Source organism: Ochotona curzoniae, unplaced genomic scaffold (genome assembly GCF_017591425.1).
Source record: "Ochotona curzoniae isolate NIBS_2020 unplaced genomic scaffold, NIBS_Ocur_1.0 patch356, whole genome shotgun sequence".
NCBI lineage: Eukaryota > Metazoa > Chordata > Mammalia > Lagomorpha > Ochotonidae > Ochotona > Ochotona curzoniae.
This window is the reverse complement of record NW_024466924.1, coordinates 339,234-357,152: the sequence shown is the minus strand read 5'-3', so window position 1 is coordinate 357,152 and position 17,919 is coordinate 339,234. Positions and strand designations below refer to the sequence as shown.

At 44.8% G+C, this 17,919-nt stretch overlaps 1 protein-coding gene across 1 annotated transcript in view; it reads left to right on the top strand.

The window, feature by feature from the left end:
- The window catches only part of LOC121167262 (solute carrier family 12 member 8-like), a 121,837-nt gene that overhangs the window by 87,985 nt on the left and 15,933 nt on the right, over positions 1 to 17,919 (top strand). The window contains exon 7 of the mRNA XM_040996688.1: positions 7,037 to 7,679. Within this exon, the coding sequence (XP_040852622.1) occupies positions 7,037 to 7,679 (643 nt within the window). The remainder of the gene's footprint in view (positions 1 to 7,036; positions 7,680 to 17,919) is intronic.

Genomic DNA, 17,919 nt, shown 5'->3' with positions numbered 1-17,919 from the left:
AACTAGGCTGAGTCACCACAGGGTGCTGTCCCCACCTCTGCCTGAGGTGCACAGAGCCCTGAGGAAGAGGAACTGGAGGTGGCCTCATGGAGGAGGTGAGGTTTATGCTGAGCCCCAAGGCACACTTAGGAGTTTAGTAGACTGACAGTAGATAGAGGGGAGTGGGTGGATAGAGAGTTCCAGTAGGCAGAGAAATCATGCTGACCAAAGCCCCAGTGTGCTAATTGTGGAGTTAACATGATCATGGGCCTTGTGGGAACTGCTGCCCTGTTTGCCACAGGGCACTCGGGTCAGATTTGAGTTTAGATGGGTCACTGTGGCAGAGCTTTGGGGTGATGCAGAGTGGGGAACAGCGTAGAGGCAGGAGGAGGCCGTTAACACTGTGTTTGGACAGTGGATTTCCAAGGATGGTCCCCAACCCATCAACACCAAGATCATCGGGAAGCCTGTTGGCAATCCGGATTCTTAACACTTGAAACAGAAACTCTGGGTGACGCCCAGAAACTTCCCCAAATCCTGCGGATGAGTCTGATGCCTGCTGACCTTGAGAAACGGTGTAGTCCCTGCCAGATGTGACGGTGGACTGACCTGGGGCAGAGGAGTGCAGTGTCTGTCGGGGGCAGACGGGGGGATGTGGGAAAGACTCTACCCCAGAGGGTGACCCTGGGGTTGGGGGCTCTGCTGCAGTCAGCTGGGTGGCGTGGGGGCAGTGGAAAGGTCCTGGCATTGGGTTAATGCAGCTGTTTCTCCCTTAGGTGTCCCTAGTGGGCTTCCTGTTCCTGCTGGGCTTGTACATCTCATCTCTGGCCTCCTGCATGGGGGGGCTCTACGGAGCTCCCCGGATCCTGCAGTGCATTGCCCAGGAGAAGGTGATTCCGGCGCTTGCCTGCCTGGGCCAAGGGGTGAGAAACACACGTTTTCCCATGAACCCACTTGTTGGCACACACATGCTTTAGTTGTTCTGATAAGAGTCCTTGCACAGCTCTGCCACATGAGACAGATGGGAATGCAGTGATTTCTTCCAGCCTCATCTTGTGGCCTGCTTTGGGCTGGGGTCAGTTAGATGAATCACCTTAAATGTCTATAGCACCCTGTGCCCCCAGCACAGGGTTAGCCAGCCAGGCCCAGCAGCAACTTGCACTCGAGCATCAGGAACAGGAGGGCCCTGGCTCCCGATAAAAATACATTAGGCTTAGTGGTTAAGTTGCAGGTTAGCAGCCCGCATACCACATCAGAATACATGAGTTTGAGTCCTGGCCATACTTCCAACTCCAGCTTCCTGCTAATGTGCAACTTGGGGAGCACATGGGAGACCTTGCTGGTTCCCAGCCTCCAGTTTTGGCATGGAAGATTCCTTTGGTTAGGGAGGGAGCCAACTCGCAAGTCTCATCTTGTCCTCAGGAATTGCTGTTGGATGATTTCGCCACATCCCTGGCCTCTGAGCTCTCTGCTGTCAGGCCCTAAACCGTAACTGCCTCTGTGTGGCTTGGATGAGAAAGGGTGGGGGGTGCAGCCCTAAGGACCTTCTGACAACCGAGAGGATGACAAGAGAGAAACAGAATCTGAGAATCCTGCTTCCCAGTAGCTTGCTAGGGTCCGCAGAGGCCTTCTGCCAGCCACTCAGGTTCCTAGCCTTTCGTGAGCAAACCATGCTTGCCTCTTCCTTGTCCTCCATCAACCTGAGCTGGGGAGGGGCAGGCACTGTTATCTCTCCTGTCTTCTGTGTGTGGATTTTTATTTCACTTCGTTTATTTTAGGAGGCCCGAGTGCCTAAAATGATCTTTTCATGCAAAGGCGGAGAGAATGCACTCTTTGTTTTTCCATCGTGTGGTTCTCCTGTGATCTGATTATTTAGTTCCCCACAGATTCACACCTGCGTGACTTCCAGGAAAAGGTGCTGCAGGGAGTCACCTCAGGTGTTGTGGTGCTGTGAGTACCCCTGGATATATGCACATGGACGTGTTTATCAGATGGCTTTTTATGAGTGAGATTGCTGGATCAAAGTGTGAATTCATGGCTAGTAGATCATATCGTTTTGTATTTTTACCAACATGTGGGAGAGGGCTCGTTTTCCCATAGCCAGGGACACCAAGCGAGCTGCACCTAAAGAGCCTGCTTCCCAGGACTGTGCTCATGTCCCACCTTCCAGAACACTTTCCAGTCAGCTGGACCCTAGACTTCCTCTTTCACATGACCCACAGCCCTCTGTAGGGCCAAGAGCCCACCTGTGAGTGTGAGACCCCCTTGCTGTGATCTGAGAGAGGAAGGGGGTGGGTGCCCAGCTGCAGGCTCTGCATGCGTGTTTGCTGACAAAGGAGGAGTGCAAATATCCTCAACATGAACCTGACCTTCCCCATCATGATCGTGTCAGGCGTATTTGCCAAGGAAGGAAGATAGATCCTATTTGAGGAAGTTGTGTCTGCTTTACATGGATTAAGTTCCCAAGAGAAGCTTCTTCAGGGAGAAAGAAGTTTCATTTCAGCTGACAGGTTGAAAATCAGATGGCTCCGCTGGTCTCTAGTTGGAGTTTGTTGTGGAAGCTGCAGAGGTACAATCACAGGATGAGCCAGAAAGGGGCAAGACTAAAGCTAGTCTGAGTTTGGACTCAAAATAACTCAGAACTGTCTCCAGAACTACCCTCAGAGAGCACACCCCTGTTGAACCAGGGACTTCCCACTGGCCCCACCCCCTGGCCACAGTACTTGTAATTAGCTCGAGACTTCACCCTTATACTCCATCAGCTGGTAACATTAAGTCTTTGTCGTAGTTTTAACACCACCATCTGCACCCAGAGCAGGTTGTTTTGCTTGCTTATAAGTGTAAACGTTTAGAAGTGAAGCATTCATGTGCATACTTGTTCTGGGCAGCAAATACAGCATTAGCAAGCAACTTGTCTCTTTGCTAATTGTCAAATGTCAAGTTTTACTAATCGTATAGTGAGCAATGACATCTTAGAATATTGAGATTTGCATTATGCTTACATTAAATGAAGCTGAATGTTTTAGAGAGCTATTTATGACATTTCCATGATTATTGCTCATTTTCATTTGCTGAGAGCACTTCTTTATTAAGAAGAGTATTTTTTTAAAAAAGATTTGTCTGTTTTCATGGGAAAGGCAAAGTTTACAGAGAGAAGGAGAGACAAAAAAATCTTCCATCCTCTGGTTCACTGCCCTGAATGGTCACAATGATTGGAGCTAAGCTGAGCTGAACTTCTTCCCTTCCCCAGCAGGGATCCAAGACTTTGGGCTATCCTCAGCTGCTTTCCCAGACCATAAGCTGGGAGCTGGATGGGAAGTGGAGCAGCTGGAACACAAACTGGCACCCATATGAGATGCCGGCACTTGCAGGTGGTGGATTAACCAATCAGTCCCTCCCCAGGAAGAGTAATTTTTTGTGATACATATTTCAGATATTTTTTCTGATTAGACATCTGTCTTTTAGCTTTAGAACTTTATTTTTCAAAGCTTCTTTACATATGATTAAATTTTATTAGCTCACTTTTTTAATAGGGAAGAATCAAAAAGACAGTATGTTCTAATATATATTTGATACAAAAAAAGGGGAAAATGCCAGTATGAGCAATTTTAAGAATAACTGTCTAGAACCTCTCCCCAGGGTCACTGCCAGCCCTGAGGTCACCCTCTACTTCCCTGTCCTGGGCCAGAATTCTTTGTTCTCAAGTGATCAACACTTTTATTAGTCTGTGATAGCCAATCCCTGGCTTTCTTTGTGTTTTTACTCAAGCAGTTGGTGCGATTGTTTTGTTTTTCCAGAAAAGGGTCAGGCTTGTAGTAGGCATTATGGACCAAACGGGATTGCCTACAACCCTCAGCTCTGCTAGTGTAGTGCACAGATAGCCATGGACAAGTCCTAGTTCTTTTCTCATGGACATAAATCTGAATTGTACCAAATGTCCTTTCAGCACACCCTCCCTCCCCCATGCGTTTAAAAATTATAAAACCAGGCCTGGCACAATAGCCTAGAGGCTAACGTCCTCACCTTGAATGCATCAGGATCTCATATGGGTGCTGGTTCTAATCCCGGCAGCCCTACTTCCTATCCAGCTCCCTGCTTGTGGCCTGGGAAAGCAGTCAAGGATGGCCTAGGGCCTTGAGACCTTGCACCTGTTTGGGAGACATGTAAGAAGTTCCTGACTCCTAGCTTTGGATCGGTGCAGCACAGGCTATTGTGGTCAATTGGGGAGTGAGTCATCAGATAGAAGATCTTGCTCTTTGTCTCTCCTCCTCTCTGTATATCTGACTTTCCAATAAAAATAAATAAATCTTAAACAAAAAATTATAAAACCAATGGCCAGCATCATGGCATAGTGGGTAAAGCTACTACCTGTTATACCTGTGTCCCATTTGGCACACTGTTCTGGCTCCTCCAACTTCCAATTCAGTTCCCTGCTATTGACCTAGAAAAAGCAACGAAAGATGGTCTATATGCTTGGACCCCTATCACCCACAGCTTCCACCTAAGGCAACACTGGGCCAACATCGTGCTCATCTGGGGAGTGAACCAACAAATGGAAGATCTCTGTCTCTCCCTCTCTTACTCTTTCAGATAAATAGAAAAAAATGAAGATGTAAGACCCCTTTTAGTTCAAGGGCAGTGTTAGAGGTGACCAAGGACCCAGAGTTTGATTGTTGGTTGACTTCCTGCACCTGCATCTCTAAATAGGATAGTTCACTGTCGTCTATTTCTGACCCGTGAGTGAGACCAGAGATTCCCTTATGGCAGTCTTTCTTCACTCACCACCAGGTTTGTGTCACATCCACATCTGTGTGTGCTATTTGGGACTGTGATGGCCAAGGTGATGTCTGCTTGGCACCAGTTCTGGTGCCTGTGCAGAACCTCTCCAGACTATCAATCTGTTTAGTAGAATTGCCAAATCAGGAGATAGATAGCTCTCCACTTTCTTGTTGCTCCGTCCTTTTTCCCAAAATAGTCTAACTTGTACTTCTGTCAAGCAGGAGATAAGATTTCCCATCATATGTTTTTGTCACTGCTTGATGTTATCAGATTTAAAAATGTTTACCACACTGTTGTTTGTCATTGTGATTTTAATTCAAGCTTCTTTAATGACTAATGAGATTCAGTATCCTTTTAATGTTTTAACAGCTATTCTCTCGTAAGATTTACTTGTTTAAACCTTTTACTTTTTTTTTTTTGAAGAGTGAGTGTCTGTCTTTCTTATAAATACATTGCAGAGATTCTATATTCTGGATGTCTGTTATCAGTTATATGTGCTACAAGTATTTTTCTCCATTGTGTGGTGCAGTGTTTTTTTTTTTTCTTTTACGGTTTTTCTGCTAAAAGGAAGTTCATGTGTGCCAGCTTCATCCCTTTACAGTCCTTCCTTGTCCAAGTCCCTGCCTGGGCGTGTTTCATAAGTATGTGTCTTTAATTAGAAGTATTTCAAGTAATAGAAAAAGTAGACAGAAGGGAGTTCGTTGGGCATACACAGTCTTCATAGCCATGAGTTTTTCAGCTTACCTAAGACCTCTTTCTAAAGTTCTCTTCAGTTTCTCAAGTTTTATCATTAGAGTCCGCTAAACAACCAATGCAAGTATAACCCACTAAATGTCATTCTCAGAGGCAACAAAAATGCATTTTTACTTTTTATTTTTAAAAATCAGTTATTTTATTTTTGTTTTTATTTTATTTGAAAGGCAGAGAGACAGAACCTCCATGTGCTGATTTGCTGCTCAGATGCTCCAGCAGCCAGAGCCTGGCAGGACAAAGCAGGAACTCAGAACTTAGTCTGGTTGTCCTTCTGGGTGGCAGTGACCAAGGATTTGAATATCCTGCTTCCAGGATACACATTAGCAGGAAGCTAGAGTTGGAAGCAGAGCCAAGACTTGAACCTAGGCACTGATCTGCAGCCGTCTTGAGTGTCATTCTACCTACTAAGCCAAACACTCACCCCATTTACTCTTTTTCTTAAGAGAGTTTTACTGTAACATTCTGGGGACACCGTCTCAGATGAGGGAAGGCTCGGATCCTGAGGCCGGCTGCAACCTGTTCCTCCTAAGGTGTCTGTCTATGCCAGGCCTGGATGAGGGCAGACTCCTGGAGGGACATGTGTGGGAGACTGACTAAAGACCTATCAGAAATGTTGAGCAGACAGTTGGATAGTTAAGCCTGGAATTCAGAGGAATGTTTTAGACTGGAAGTTCAGATGTAGGGGTTGTCAGCATCAAGCTGGCATTAAACCCATAAAGCTGCTTGAGATCACCAAGGGACTCAGTAGAGAGGAGGCCTGAGGATAGAGCCATGAACCTGCTTTCAGTGTCAAGTTCAGAGACCAAGAGGGGCCAATAACAGAGCCTGAGAGGGGACCACCAGTGAGAATGAAGACAAAGGGAGAAGTCTTTGAGGAGGAGAACATGGCCAGTAGTCCAAATGGAATTCTTTGGCTACACAAGATGGGGACTGAGCAGTTCCTATTGTTTTTGACCTAAGAACTGTGTCATTGGCTGTGATGAATGCTGGCAGGAGTGTCAGCACATCCTTCCCCAACTGTCCCTTTAAAGACCACTATGCTGACCTCCATCCATAACAAGTATGTGAGCGGATATGCAAGGGTGCATTTTTAGTGTCAGAGACCCCAAAGCCAGCCGAATCTGCAGATTCTGTTTTCTGGGACCTGCCACACTGTGGGAAGAATCTGCCAGGCATGACTTTCATAGCCAAGGCTGGTGTTAAAATCCAGTGAAAGATAAAAGGGCTCACATTTGGGAAGTCAGCGTCCTCTGACAACATCCCTTGTTCACAGTTTCTGAGACAGCTAGCACGTATGGTACACTAGGAGCCCACCGTGTGCGAGTTCCTTGTTAAGGATTTTACCTGCGCTAGCCCTGCTCTCAAAATGACCCCTGGACTTGGATATTATTGTCCCAAGCATGCAAACAGCCACATGGTTAAGAAATGTCTGAGCCGCTATGGTTTTGGACTCATATAACTTCTACAATGTTTGAAGTTTTCTGTCTGAAATCTTCTAGGCCTAAATGGTGCTTTTGTTCTTCAGAAAGGACCAAATAAAACACCTGTGACTGCCATCTGCCTGACCAGCTTGGTGACCATGGCCTTTGTCCTGGTGGGTCAGGTGAACATTCTGGCCCCTATCGTGACCATCAACTTCATGCTGACATACGTGGCAGTGGACTACTCGTTCTTCTCTCTGTCCATGGGCTCCAGCAGCCCCTCGCGGGCGCCCGAGCCAGTGCTCAGGGAGGGCATGGAAGCTGTCCACTGCTCGGAACACCTGCTCCTGGAGAAGGCTCCCAGCTATGGCTCCGAAGGCCCCACCCGAAGCCTCTCAAAGGGCACACTTCTGGAATTTACCAAAGACATGGACCAGCTCCTCCGGCTGACCAGCGAGCTTGAGAGTAGCCAGCCCAGGCAAGAAGACGAGAGCAGAACTGCTGGGGGTCAGAAGAGGAAAGGCAAGAAGGCTACAAAACACACCCTACACGACAGCTTCCTCCTGGACTCCAGGGCCTCCACTTCCCTCCCTCCTGATGGCTCTGACAAGTCGCCCACTGCCTCCTGGGAAGGACAAGGGTCCACCTGGAATAAGCAGACTTCCAGGAGTGAAGGGACTTGGCCTGGGGGAACGTGTGAGGAACTTGTTCCGGAGCTGTGTAACCAGCGTCGGCCAAGTAGAGAAGGTGAGTGCCTAGGACCCGTGCCGGGCCTCTGACTTCTGGGTATCACGATCAGGATTTAAAATTAGGCATCAGCTGAATTATTTCTGATTCTTCTCTGCCATAGATACTGTTGGTAATTTTAAGCACAAATTGCTGTGCAGTCCCGTATGTCAGAACTGGGAGCCATGGCTTAACAATTGAATATAATTTCTTTTCACTCAAAACTCCATTGAGATCTGATGCCAGTGTTACGGGAAGGGATTTTTCCCTTCAAGAGAAGTCCAGATGTGCTGACAAGCGGCTCGCCTGTGGAGGAAGGGTCTTTCAAGCTTTGCCAGAAAGGGAGGATAGGAGGCAGCTAAAGGAAACGACTTTGCTTTCTCAAATGTAGAAACAGAAACAAGACAGAAACTCTGAGAGAAAAAGCTCATGATTTGTAAGGATCAGCTATATTCTAGGTGGTTTACATTACCCTGGGGCTCGGCAAGGTCAGAGAGCAGTTCCTGAGCTGGTTCGCTGTGCAGTTGGTCATGGCTCCAGGCCTGCCTACACTTGGCTCTTGTGTATGTTACTCCACCTTCCTGCCCTTAACACCTGTCCGGACAGATGTGGACCAGTTCAGGAGGCGTGTCAAGACAAACCCTTTACGTATTCCTATGGGCTTGTTTCTCTTTTATGATTTCTAAATTGGTGATAGAATCTTTTCATGGTTGGAACATTATTTTATTTTTAAAAATTTGTCAAAACAGCAAATACAAAGTTTAATAAGCCCACTGGTTTCCAGTCACATAGGGAAAATAGTTCTTGCTTTCCATACTACCACTGCTATCCTTTTCTGCGACCTACTCCCAGAAAACCTCGCTTTTCAACCAAAAAGTTGTATCCTCTGTTGATTCCCCTGATACTAAATAGCACAGTTTTTTTTTTAAATGACAGCTTTTTGTTTTTATTATGTATGTATTTGAAAGTCAGAGTTAGAAAGAGAGGGAGAGACAGAGAGAGCTTCCATCCACTGTTTCACTCCCCAGATGACTGTAAGAGCTGGGGTGGGCCAGGCTGAAGCCAGGAGGCAGGAGCCTCAGTAGAGTCTCCCACTTCGATGGGAACATGGGAACAAGCCCTTGGGCCATCTTCTGCTCTTCCCAGGCCGGTAGCAGGGAGCTGGAGTGGAAATCAAGTAGTTGGGGCGTGAACCTGCAGCCGTGTGGGATGGCAGTCTTGCAGGTAGCGTCTTGATCCCTCAAATTCAGACACCAACTTTTGATTTCCTGTGATAGTAACAGGACTTAACTCTTTTGCATCACTCTGACTTCTCTTCATTTAATATTCCCAAGTTATAACATAGGTTTTTTGAATAATTAAGAGCTAGACTTTCTATTGGCATGACTAAGGAAATATTACTTCCTAATCATATGTTGTGTTATGCTTGTATTTCTTCATTTTTATTCAGTGTTTTTGTTTCCTGAAGGTCAAAGTTGACTTGTTTTTTCCTTATTATTTTAAGTCTCCAGCAGATCTATCAAGTGCTTCTTCATGTTATTTTCTACTTGTTCCAATGTGTCAGAAACGTCTCTTATCCATTTTTTGTTCTTCCCCTCCCCCTGTCCTCTGGTTTCCATCCTCTTGTTGCATTCCAGACTGTTCTCTAGGGCTGCCACAGAGTTGTGTTAGGATTTTTCTCTTGGCCATACTTACATCAGGTCTAGAAAATGTGATTCCCTGGATAGACCCTCATCTTTCTGTTACTGTTACTGCCTGCTTCTTCTTCTGTGATCTCGCTGTGTTTGAAGAATTTCCAGTGTTACAGAACAGGGGAACATTGTATAGCATTCACATTCAAAACTGACAAATGTCAGAGCTGACATTGTAGTACAATGGTTAAGCCACTGCCTACAACCCTGGCAATTCAAGTCCTGGCTGCTCCACTACTAGCACAGGTGCCTGCTAATGCTACTGGGAGAGCAGTAAAGCAGGCCCAAGTACTTGGGCCCCTGCCACCCTCCAGATGAATTTCTGGGCTCCTGGGTTCAACCTGGTCCAGACCTGAAGAATGAACCAATAATTGGAAGAGCTCTCTCTCAACCCATGTCTCCCTCTGTCTCTGTGGTTTTGCTGTTCAAATAAGTAATTAATATTTTTATAAGAATACTGAAAATGTCAGAAACTCAGTTTTCTGGCCTTTCCTGTAGTCTGAGTTCAGGTACAGGAACCAGACTGTGTTAATCAGGGAACCCTTCTCATGTCTGGTGTTAGGGAGCTGGAAATCAGAAAAAAGAATTCATGGAGCTTTCTGGAAGCATGATGGTGGCTGCAGGAAGTCTGTGCTGTCGGCTCTAGTGTTAAGGGCTTTGGTTCGTTGGTGCTACCCCATGTGTCTCCTCTGGACTGCTCTGGCACATAATGTTGAGTGTTGCCCTTGGCTGTATAACCCTGACCCAACTACCTTTCCAGGCCATTCTCAGAGGTCCAATATTCTGTCTGTTTTGTTGAGATAAAATACAAAAGACATATAATTATTTTTAAGTATGCAATTTAGTGTTATTAAATATTTATAACATTGTATAAACATCTTTACCATCTATCTCCTTAACTTTGTAAAGCAAAAATTGTCTGTCAAATTGTCGCTTATAACCATTCCCCCCCAGCCCATAACACCACCATTCTATTTTGCTCCTCTGCTTTTTTTTTTAAAGATTTATTTTTATTTTTATTATGAAGTCAGATATACAGAGAGGAGAAGACAGAGAGGAAGATCCTCCATCCGATGATTCACTTCCCAAGTGAGCACAATGGCCAGTGCTGTGCCGATCTGAAGCCGGGAACCAGGAACCTCTTTCAGGTCTCCCACATGGGTGCAGGGTCCCAAAGCTTTGGGCTGTCCTTGACTGCCTTCCCAGGCCACAAGCAGAAAACTGGATGGGAAGTGGAGTTGCTGGGATTAGAACTGGCGCCTATATGGGATCCTGGTCCGTTCAAGATGAGGACTTTAGCCACTAGGCCACGCCGCCAGGCCCTGCTCCTCGGCTTATGACTATTTTAACTATCTCATGTAAGTGAAATCATATAGTATTTTTAAATGTGTTTATTTGAAAAGGAGAATAAAAGGGAAAGATGTTGAGATCTTCTATCTACCGATTCACTTGCCAAATGGCCACAACTCTTGGGGCTGGTCCAAGACCAAACTGGGAGCTCCATTTGGGTCTCCATGTGAATGGCAGAGATCCAAGTGCTGGGGTCATCTTCCACTGTGTATTAGCCGGGAGCTGGATTATAAGGGGAGCAGCTGGGATACAAGCGCATAGTCTAGCATGGGATGCCAGCATTGCAATTGGCAGTTTAGTTTACCATGGCACAACACTGGTCACAGAATCATATAACATTTGTCATTTTGAACTTTGCCTATTTAGGATAATATCCTCAAGTTCATTCATGTTTGGCACATATCAGAATTTACTTCCCTTTGAAAGCTGGATCCTATCCTGAGGAGTAGATAAATCCATCTTGCCGATTTGTTCTTCTGTCAGCGGACACTGGGGTTGCTTCCACATTTTAGCCACTGTGAAGGATGCTGCTATGAACGTGGATGGACAAATGGCTTTCCAAAGGCCTTGATTTCAGTTCTTTTGGATATATGACTCAGAAGTGGAAACGTTGCATCATAGGGCAATTCTGTTTATGAATTATGTTGAATTATGTTGAACTATGAATTATGTTGGACATAATTATGAATTATGTTGAATTATGTTGAAAAACTGCTATGTTGTTTTCCATAGGGCAGAACCATTTTGTATTCCTACCGATAGGGACACAGAATCCTTTTGATATATATATACATATATATATATCCTTTATGATTAAATCAGTCGAAGCTAGATTCTGGTTGCTTTCAATTCGATTCTTCCTTTTAGAAACGTTTATTCATCTTTATTTGAGGGATATAGAAAGATTTTCCATCCTCCTGTTTATTCCCCAGATGCCCACAACAGCCAGAACTGAGCCCAGGCCCTAGCCGGGAGCCGGGAGCTCCATTCAGATGGCACACATCAGTGGCAGGGACCTACGCACAGGAGTCATCACCCGCTGCCTCCTAGGGAGTGCCACAGCAGGAGGCTGGCTCAGAAGCATGGGTGGCGCTTGATCCTAAGCACTGTGGTATGGCATGTGGGAGGCTTAATGTGCTATACCACAAAGACCACCTATATCTTTTCCTTCTTAATGTATTACTTACTGCTTGGTTTTGATGGCATACACACTCTAGTGGCTTTCTAAGCAGAATGAGTGAGAAATACACTATGAATCGTTGCAGGTCTCAAAAATCAAGCCAACCTTATGCTTGATTTATAGCTTGGTTGAATAAAAACTCTTCAGTTGAAAATAATTCTCCTGGCTATTGTCAGAGGATTATTATCTGCTCAGTTACAATAAGCTCACTTTCAGGGTTGGGAAATTTGCTGTTCTGATTCTTGTTTGTTTTTGAGTGTCTTCCAACTGCTGAATCACTCCCTAAATGGCTGCAACAGCTGGAGCTGGGTCGCTTCAAAGCTGGGAGCCAGGAGCTTCTTCTGGGCCTCCCATGTGGGGGCAGGGGCCCAAGCACTTGGGCCATCCTCCACTTGCTTTTTCAGGCACCTTAGCAGGGAGCTAGGTGGAAAGTAGAGCAGCCAGGACTTGAACCGCTGCTTATGTGGGATGCTGGTGTTACACATAGCATCTTTGCATGCTATGCCACAGCACGGGTTCCTGATTCTTGTTTCTTGGAGACTTTGAATGATGCCTGATCTTTCAGGAGATGTTCAGGGTATTTTCTTTGCAACCTCATGTTGGCCATTTAATTGGTCCTTTTGTTCTGGGATTCTCATGTCCCTCAGTCCTGAGGTCTTTGTTTTTGACTTCAGGTGTAGAGGATGGAGAAAATCATGCAGCTCAGCTCAGAATATTCTTGCCATTTGCTCAACAGTCTTTCATGCTTCTTCACCCCCATGGATTTCCTTACATCTCTGATTTCCTCAAAATCACATGTGTAGTCACATCTTTTGAGATTTCTGTCTCCATCATCTGTATTTATTATTTTTTTCTTTATTTTTTTTCCTGGCATGATGATTGCTACACCAGTCATGTGAGACACCCATACTAGTTCCCTGCAGTGCAAACACAGCCACAGCAAGCCAGCCTCGGCCTCATCAAGTATTTCTCATATTTCCCCCATTAAGGCTTTTATTTATTCCCCAATTCATGCTTTTTCATAACTTCTCTTTGATAATCCCCCATGCACCATTGATCCTTCATATCTGTGTTATACATTCTTCAGTGATTCTCTAATCTTTTCTTTTTTCTCTCCTGTTGCTCATTTACCTAATAATTTGTTCTCTTTTCATGAATTTTATCTCCCAACTCTCCTAATCATTTTTTTTTTAAAAGATTCATTGTTCAGTTTGAAAGTCAGCATTACAGAGAGAGGGAGAGGTACCCAGGGAGAGCTCCCATCTGCTGACTCACTCTCCAGGTGGCCACAGTGGCCAGCACTAGGCTAAGCCACAGCCAGGAACCTGGACCTCCAGCCAGGTATGCCACACAGGTGGCTAGCACCCAAGCACTTGGGCCAATCTCCCACTGCTTCTGCCAGGCCATTAGCAGGGAACTGGCTTGGAAGTGGAGCAGCCAGGGTACTACCCAGTGCCCATATGGGCTGCCAGCATCTCAGATGAGGGCTTTACTTTTTATTCCACAACACTGCCTCCTCTCCTAATAAATTTAAATTTGTTAGTTTTTATATCAGAAGTAATTCGGTTTGATTGTAATAACAGAATCACAAACTAGGGGCAGGTGTTTGGTACAATGGTTAGGATGCCACTTGGGGGACCCACATCCCATATCAGAGTACCCAGTTCACTTTCTGGCCCTGCTTCGCATCCACCTTCCTGCTAACGTACATCCTGGAAGGCATTCCATAATAGCTGAAGATCTTCACCGCCCACATGGGAGACATGCATTGAGTTCTTGGACTCAGCCTGACCAGACAGGCAATTGCAGGCATTAGAGGAGTGAACCAGCAGAAGGAAGATCACTGTCTGCCTTTCAAGTAGAGATAATTAGATTTAGAGTAACTTGATCTAGCTCCTGCAGGAGTCAGAGATGGACAGTCCAGGGCTGCTCTGGCAGCAGTGTGATCCCAGGTGATCCAAGCTCCTTCTGTCTGCCCTAGTGTGTTGTTCTGTCCTCCAGGATGTGGCTGCTGGAGCCTGGCCAGCACATTCATGTTTCAGGCAGTGGGCGAAAAGGAAGGAAGAGGGGAGAAAGGGTGACCCTCCCGAAGTGAGTCAGTCCTGGGAACTCTCACCCAAAGTCCCGTCCCACCCATACTTCTTGCATCTCACGGGTTGAGATTTTAGTCATACAATTACAAGGAGCTGCAAAGGAGGCTGGAAAGTGTTGAGCTGGCCTTATTGCTATCTCATGGAAAATGCATAGTTTTCATTGAAAATCTGCCAGATTTTTAAGTTCCAGGCTCACCCCTTTGAGGAATCCCTGATATCTTCATCTGTGCAAATATGGTGCTTGATCCACACTGGTTCTAGTCACTGTTACAACACGGTTTTATGCTTTTATGTCCCATTTGTTTATTCATTTATCTTCAGGCCTAGTCACCTTTCTCAAGAAAAATAAATGCTTCGTTCTTTTGCCACTGGGCTGTGAACTTGCTTTGGTCACGAATGATGCATTTTCCCTGTTGTATGCATCACAATAGTCTCAGAGTTCATGGAATAGAGTGAATTTAGTAATTTAATAAAGCCCTGTTAAATAAATGAGTGGCTAAAAAATTTAACATTGATCAGTCAGGTTGTATGGAAAGAATTAAATTATTGTAAGAGCCTCATCTTTGACCAATCATGTTCCATAAAACAATAAGAATTAAATCATGATTGAATAAATACTCTTGAGAGTAAATGGATTTTTAAAATAGCTTGGAGCTGTAGTTTGTGCCTTATATATACACAGCTTATTTATAACAGCTGGACAAGAGATATTTCTAACTTTTGTGGACATCATCAAAGACAAAAAGGATCTGATTAAATGGAAATAAAAAACATTTGCACAACACAGTGTCACAGATGGAAATGATTATTCTGACAAACACAACCGATAAAAGCATACCCTCCAAAGTATATTATTTTGAAAAACAGGAGGGTCAAACTCCAGATTCTACTAAAACAAGGTCAAGAGAGATGAATATGACATTTATTTTAGAAAAAAGCAGTGCCCCGACACATGTCCAGTCAACAGACTAATTTTTATGGTTAAGCATGAAATACTTTTGATAGCTGAAACCAGCCATTTATTGAATATGTCCTTTATACCCAGCACCAAGAGAAGCACCTAATATGAATTTTTTTCATCCATATCAGAGTTAGCCATTGTTATTTCTCTTTTACAGGTGATAGAGTGGAGGCTTGGAGACGTTACACATGGGCTCAGGACACAAGACAGAATTTGCATTCTGATGTGTCTGGTTTTAGACCCTGTGCTCTTAATCATGACACCAGGTGTATGTGGCTTGCTGTGCTCATCTGTTACGAACCAGGCTCTGGTACTGATGAACCCAGAATAAAACCCTTCAAATGGTATCAAAAATTTAAATAAGAAATAATAGGTTTGTGGCAATCATGTTGCTGGAAGTGGCATCAGCTGATTACATTCTAGGAAGGCTTGAAGGTTTATGTTTCTCATCAGATTTGGGGAATTTGGGGGCATTAATTTTTCAAAGATTTTTTTCTCTCTGTCTCAGTGGGAATCACACAGTGCATTTCACAGGTCTCTTTTAAGTTCACTAGCTCTTTGTTCTGCCATTTGCGGATGAGCCCGTCCAGTTTTTGTTTCTGTGCTTTTTGTGTGTAGAATTTTTTTTCTGTTTTTCTTGCTGTTTTCATTTCTCAATTGTGATCCCTTAAGTTATTATCATGTTTTCCTTAAGTCTTTGCCATTGTGTTTTTCTTTGAATGTGTTTGTAACAACTCCTTTGAAATGCTTGCTGGCAAATCCAATGTGTGGGTCTACTCAGAAACTTTGTTAGGGTTACTTTTCCTCCTCAACTTGTTTGGTTTTTTTTTTGGTTTTGGTTTTTTTTTTGCTTGTTTGTTTCTTTCAGTGTCTAATTCCAATAACGTATTGTAGCAATTCTTGATTTTGAAGTCCATTTCTGAGTTCTTGTTGGTTGTAGTCATTCCCTGGATGAACAATGAAATCTGTCTTTGCTATTGGTATATGACTGATGACATTTTTAGACTGTTTCGATGCTTATTTTTATTTTGTTACCCTGGCTTCCCACGTTGTTGTCCCTGTATCTACAAACCCACAAGGCCTCTGCTGTCTGCCAGTGGATCCCAGTGGATCTCTGTGTGGGTGGGAAACACAAAATTGAGTCCAGCTCTCTAATTTTGTTTTTCTTCCTTCCTTCCTTCTTTTTCTTCCTACAACACTGCCTTTCTTTCAGAGAGATTATTGATTTATTTGAAAGTCAGAGTTACAGATAGGGAGAAAGATCTTCCATGTGCTGGCTCACTCCCCAAATGGCCATTATCCCAGGCTGGGCCAGGCTGAAGCCAGGAGTCAGGAGCTTCTTCCTGATCTCTCACATGAGAGCAGGGCCCAAGCGCACAGGCCATCTTCCAGTGCTTTCCCAGGTGCATTAGCAGGGATCTGGATCAGAAGTGGAGTAGCCAGGACTGTAAACTGGTACCCAGATGTGATGCTAGAATCGCAGGCAGCAGCTTCACCTGCTGCTGTAACATACCACTGGCCTCCAGTCTCCTTTCCTATTGGATTCTGCTGTTTGCTGGGCTATCTTGGGTTTCTGCCTACACGGGCTTAGTTTTCCAGACGTTAGCTGGGTCGTCTACAGCTCCCTCACCTCTTACCTGTCCTGTTTTGTCTACTCCACTGCTCACCCAGGCTGGGCCCGTGCCCTCACACTAGACTACCTTGCTCACCACTTTTAGGTTTTCAGTTTTACTCCAAATCAAGTTTGCTCTGCTGGCAGAACGGATGGTTTTTGACAAGCTCGAGACTAACTCAGGGCCAGGGGAGGGGGCAGCAACCCAGGCTGGGAGGCCACAGACTCACTCATCTCACCTTCAGCTCCAGCAGTTATTGAAAAATAAATGCTCTCCAGTTGTTCCTGTTTGGTAAATTTGTAGAACCATGAAGTAAGTGGTTGTTTTAACTATTTTGTATATTTTTATACTTAAAAAAGAGGGTTGACTGATCTCATGGCACTATGATAGCTATATAAGGCCTTGTGATGTAAGCTGTTTTGGAGAACAATATATCAATGTATGACAGGAAATATAAGATTAATCAATTATCCTAATTTACTGGATTTTTAAAACTTTTATTTTTGATGATGTTTACATAGTTGATCAGAGTGGGAAGAATGGAGGGTTAGGGAAAAGTGGGTGTGATCATTATTTCCAAATTTTCTATTTCTTCTTCCTGTTTCAGGGGAAGGAGAGAGATAAAGGGGAAGCCACACCCAGCCTCCCAAATGCCCCAGTGCCCGGGATGGGGAACCACCACACTGTCAACCCAGGGTCCTGATGTGGTGCATGCTCTGAGGGTTCTGCCCAAGTGGTTTGGCTAGTTCAAAAATACTGTCCATTTCGCCAATCCAAAGATGAGGAAACCCGATATCCATTGACTGTTTCCATTCACCCAGATATTTGCTGTCATTGTTTGGCTGGGGTAGTTGTCCAATTTGTTCTGTTCTCCTGCTATGGTACCAGATGTTCTCTGCAGGCTCCAACCAGCTGCTATATTCTCCATGTGTATCAGGGTCTGTGTCCACTGCTCTACCTTTTCCACTGAGGAGGATGTGTACTTGCAGGTTGGCCCAAGGATCCAGGAAAGGCATTTAGAAATATACAACATTGTTCTTGCTCTCCAGAAACAGATGTCTAAGTTTAAGTCCAGGGACTTGCGTTTGTCACAGCAGTTAAGACACCGTTTGAGACATTCCATATCAGAGAACCTGGATTCAAGTCCTGGCTCTGCTTCTGACCCCAGCTTCCTGCCGATTTGCACCATAGGAGGCAGCAGAATACAGCTCACATTCTTGGGTCCCTGCCATTCATGTTGAAGACCTAGGTGTAGTTCTGGGAACCTGGCTTCCCCTGGTCTAGCCCTGGCTTTTGAAGAATTTGGGGAACAACCCAGCAAAGGGGATATCTCTTTCTCTGTCCCTGTGTTTCTGTCTTTCAAAAACAAACAA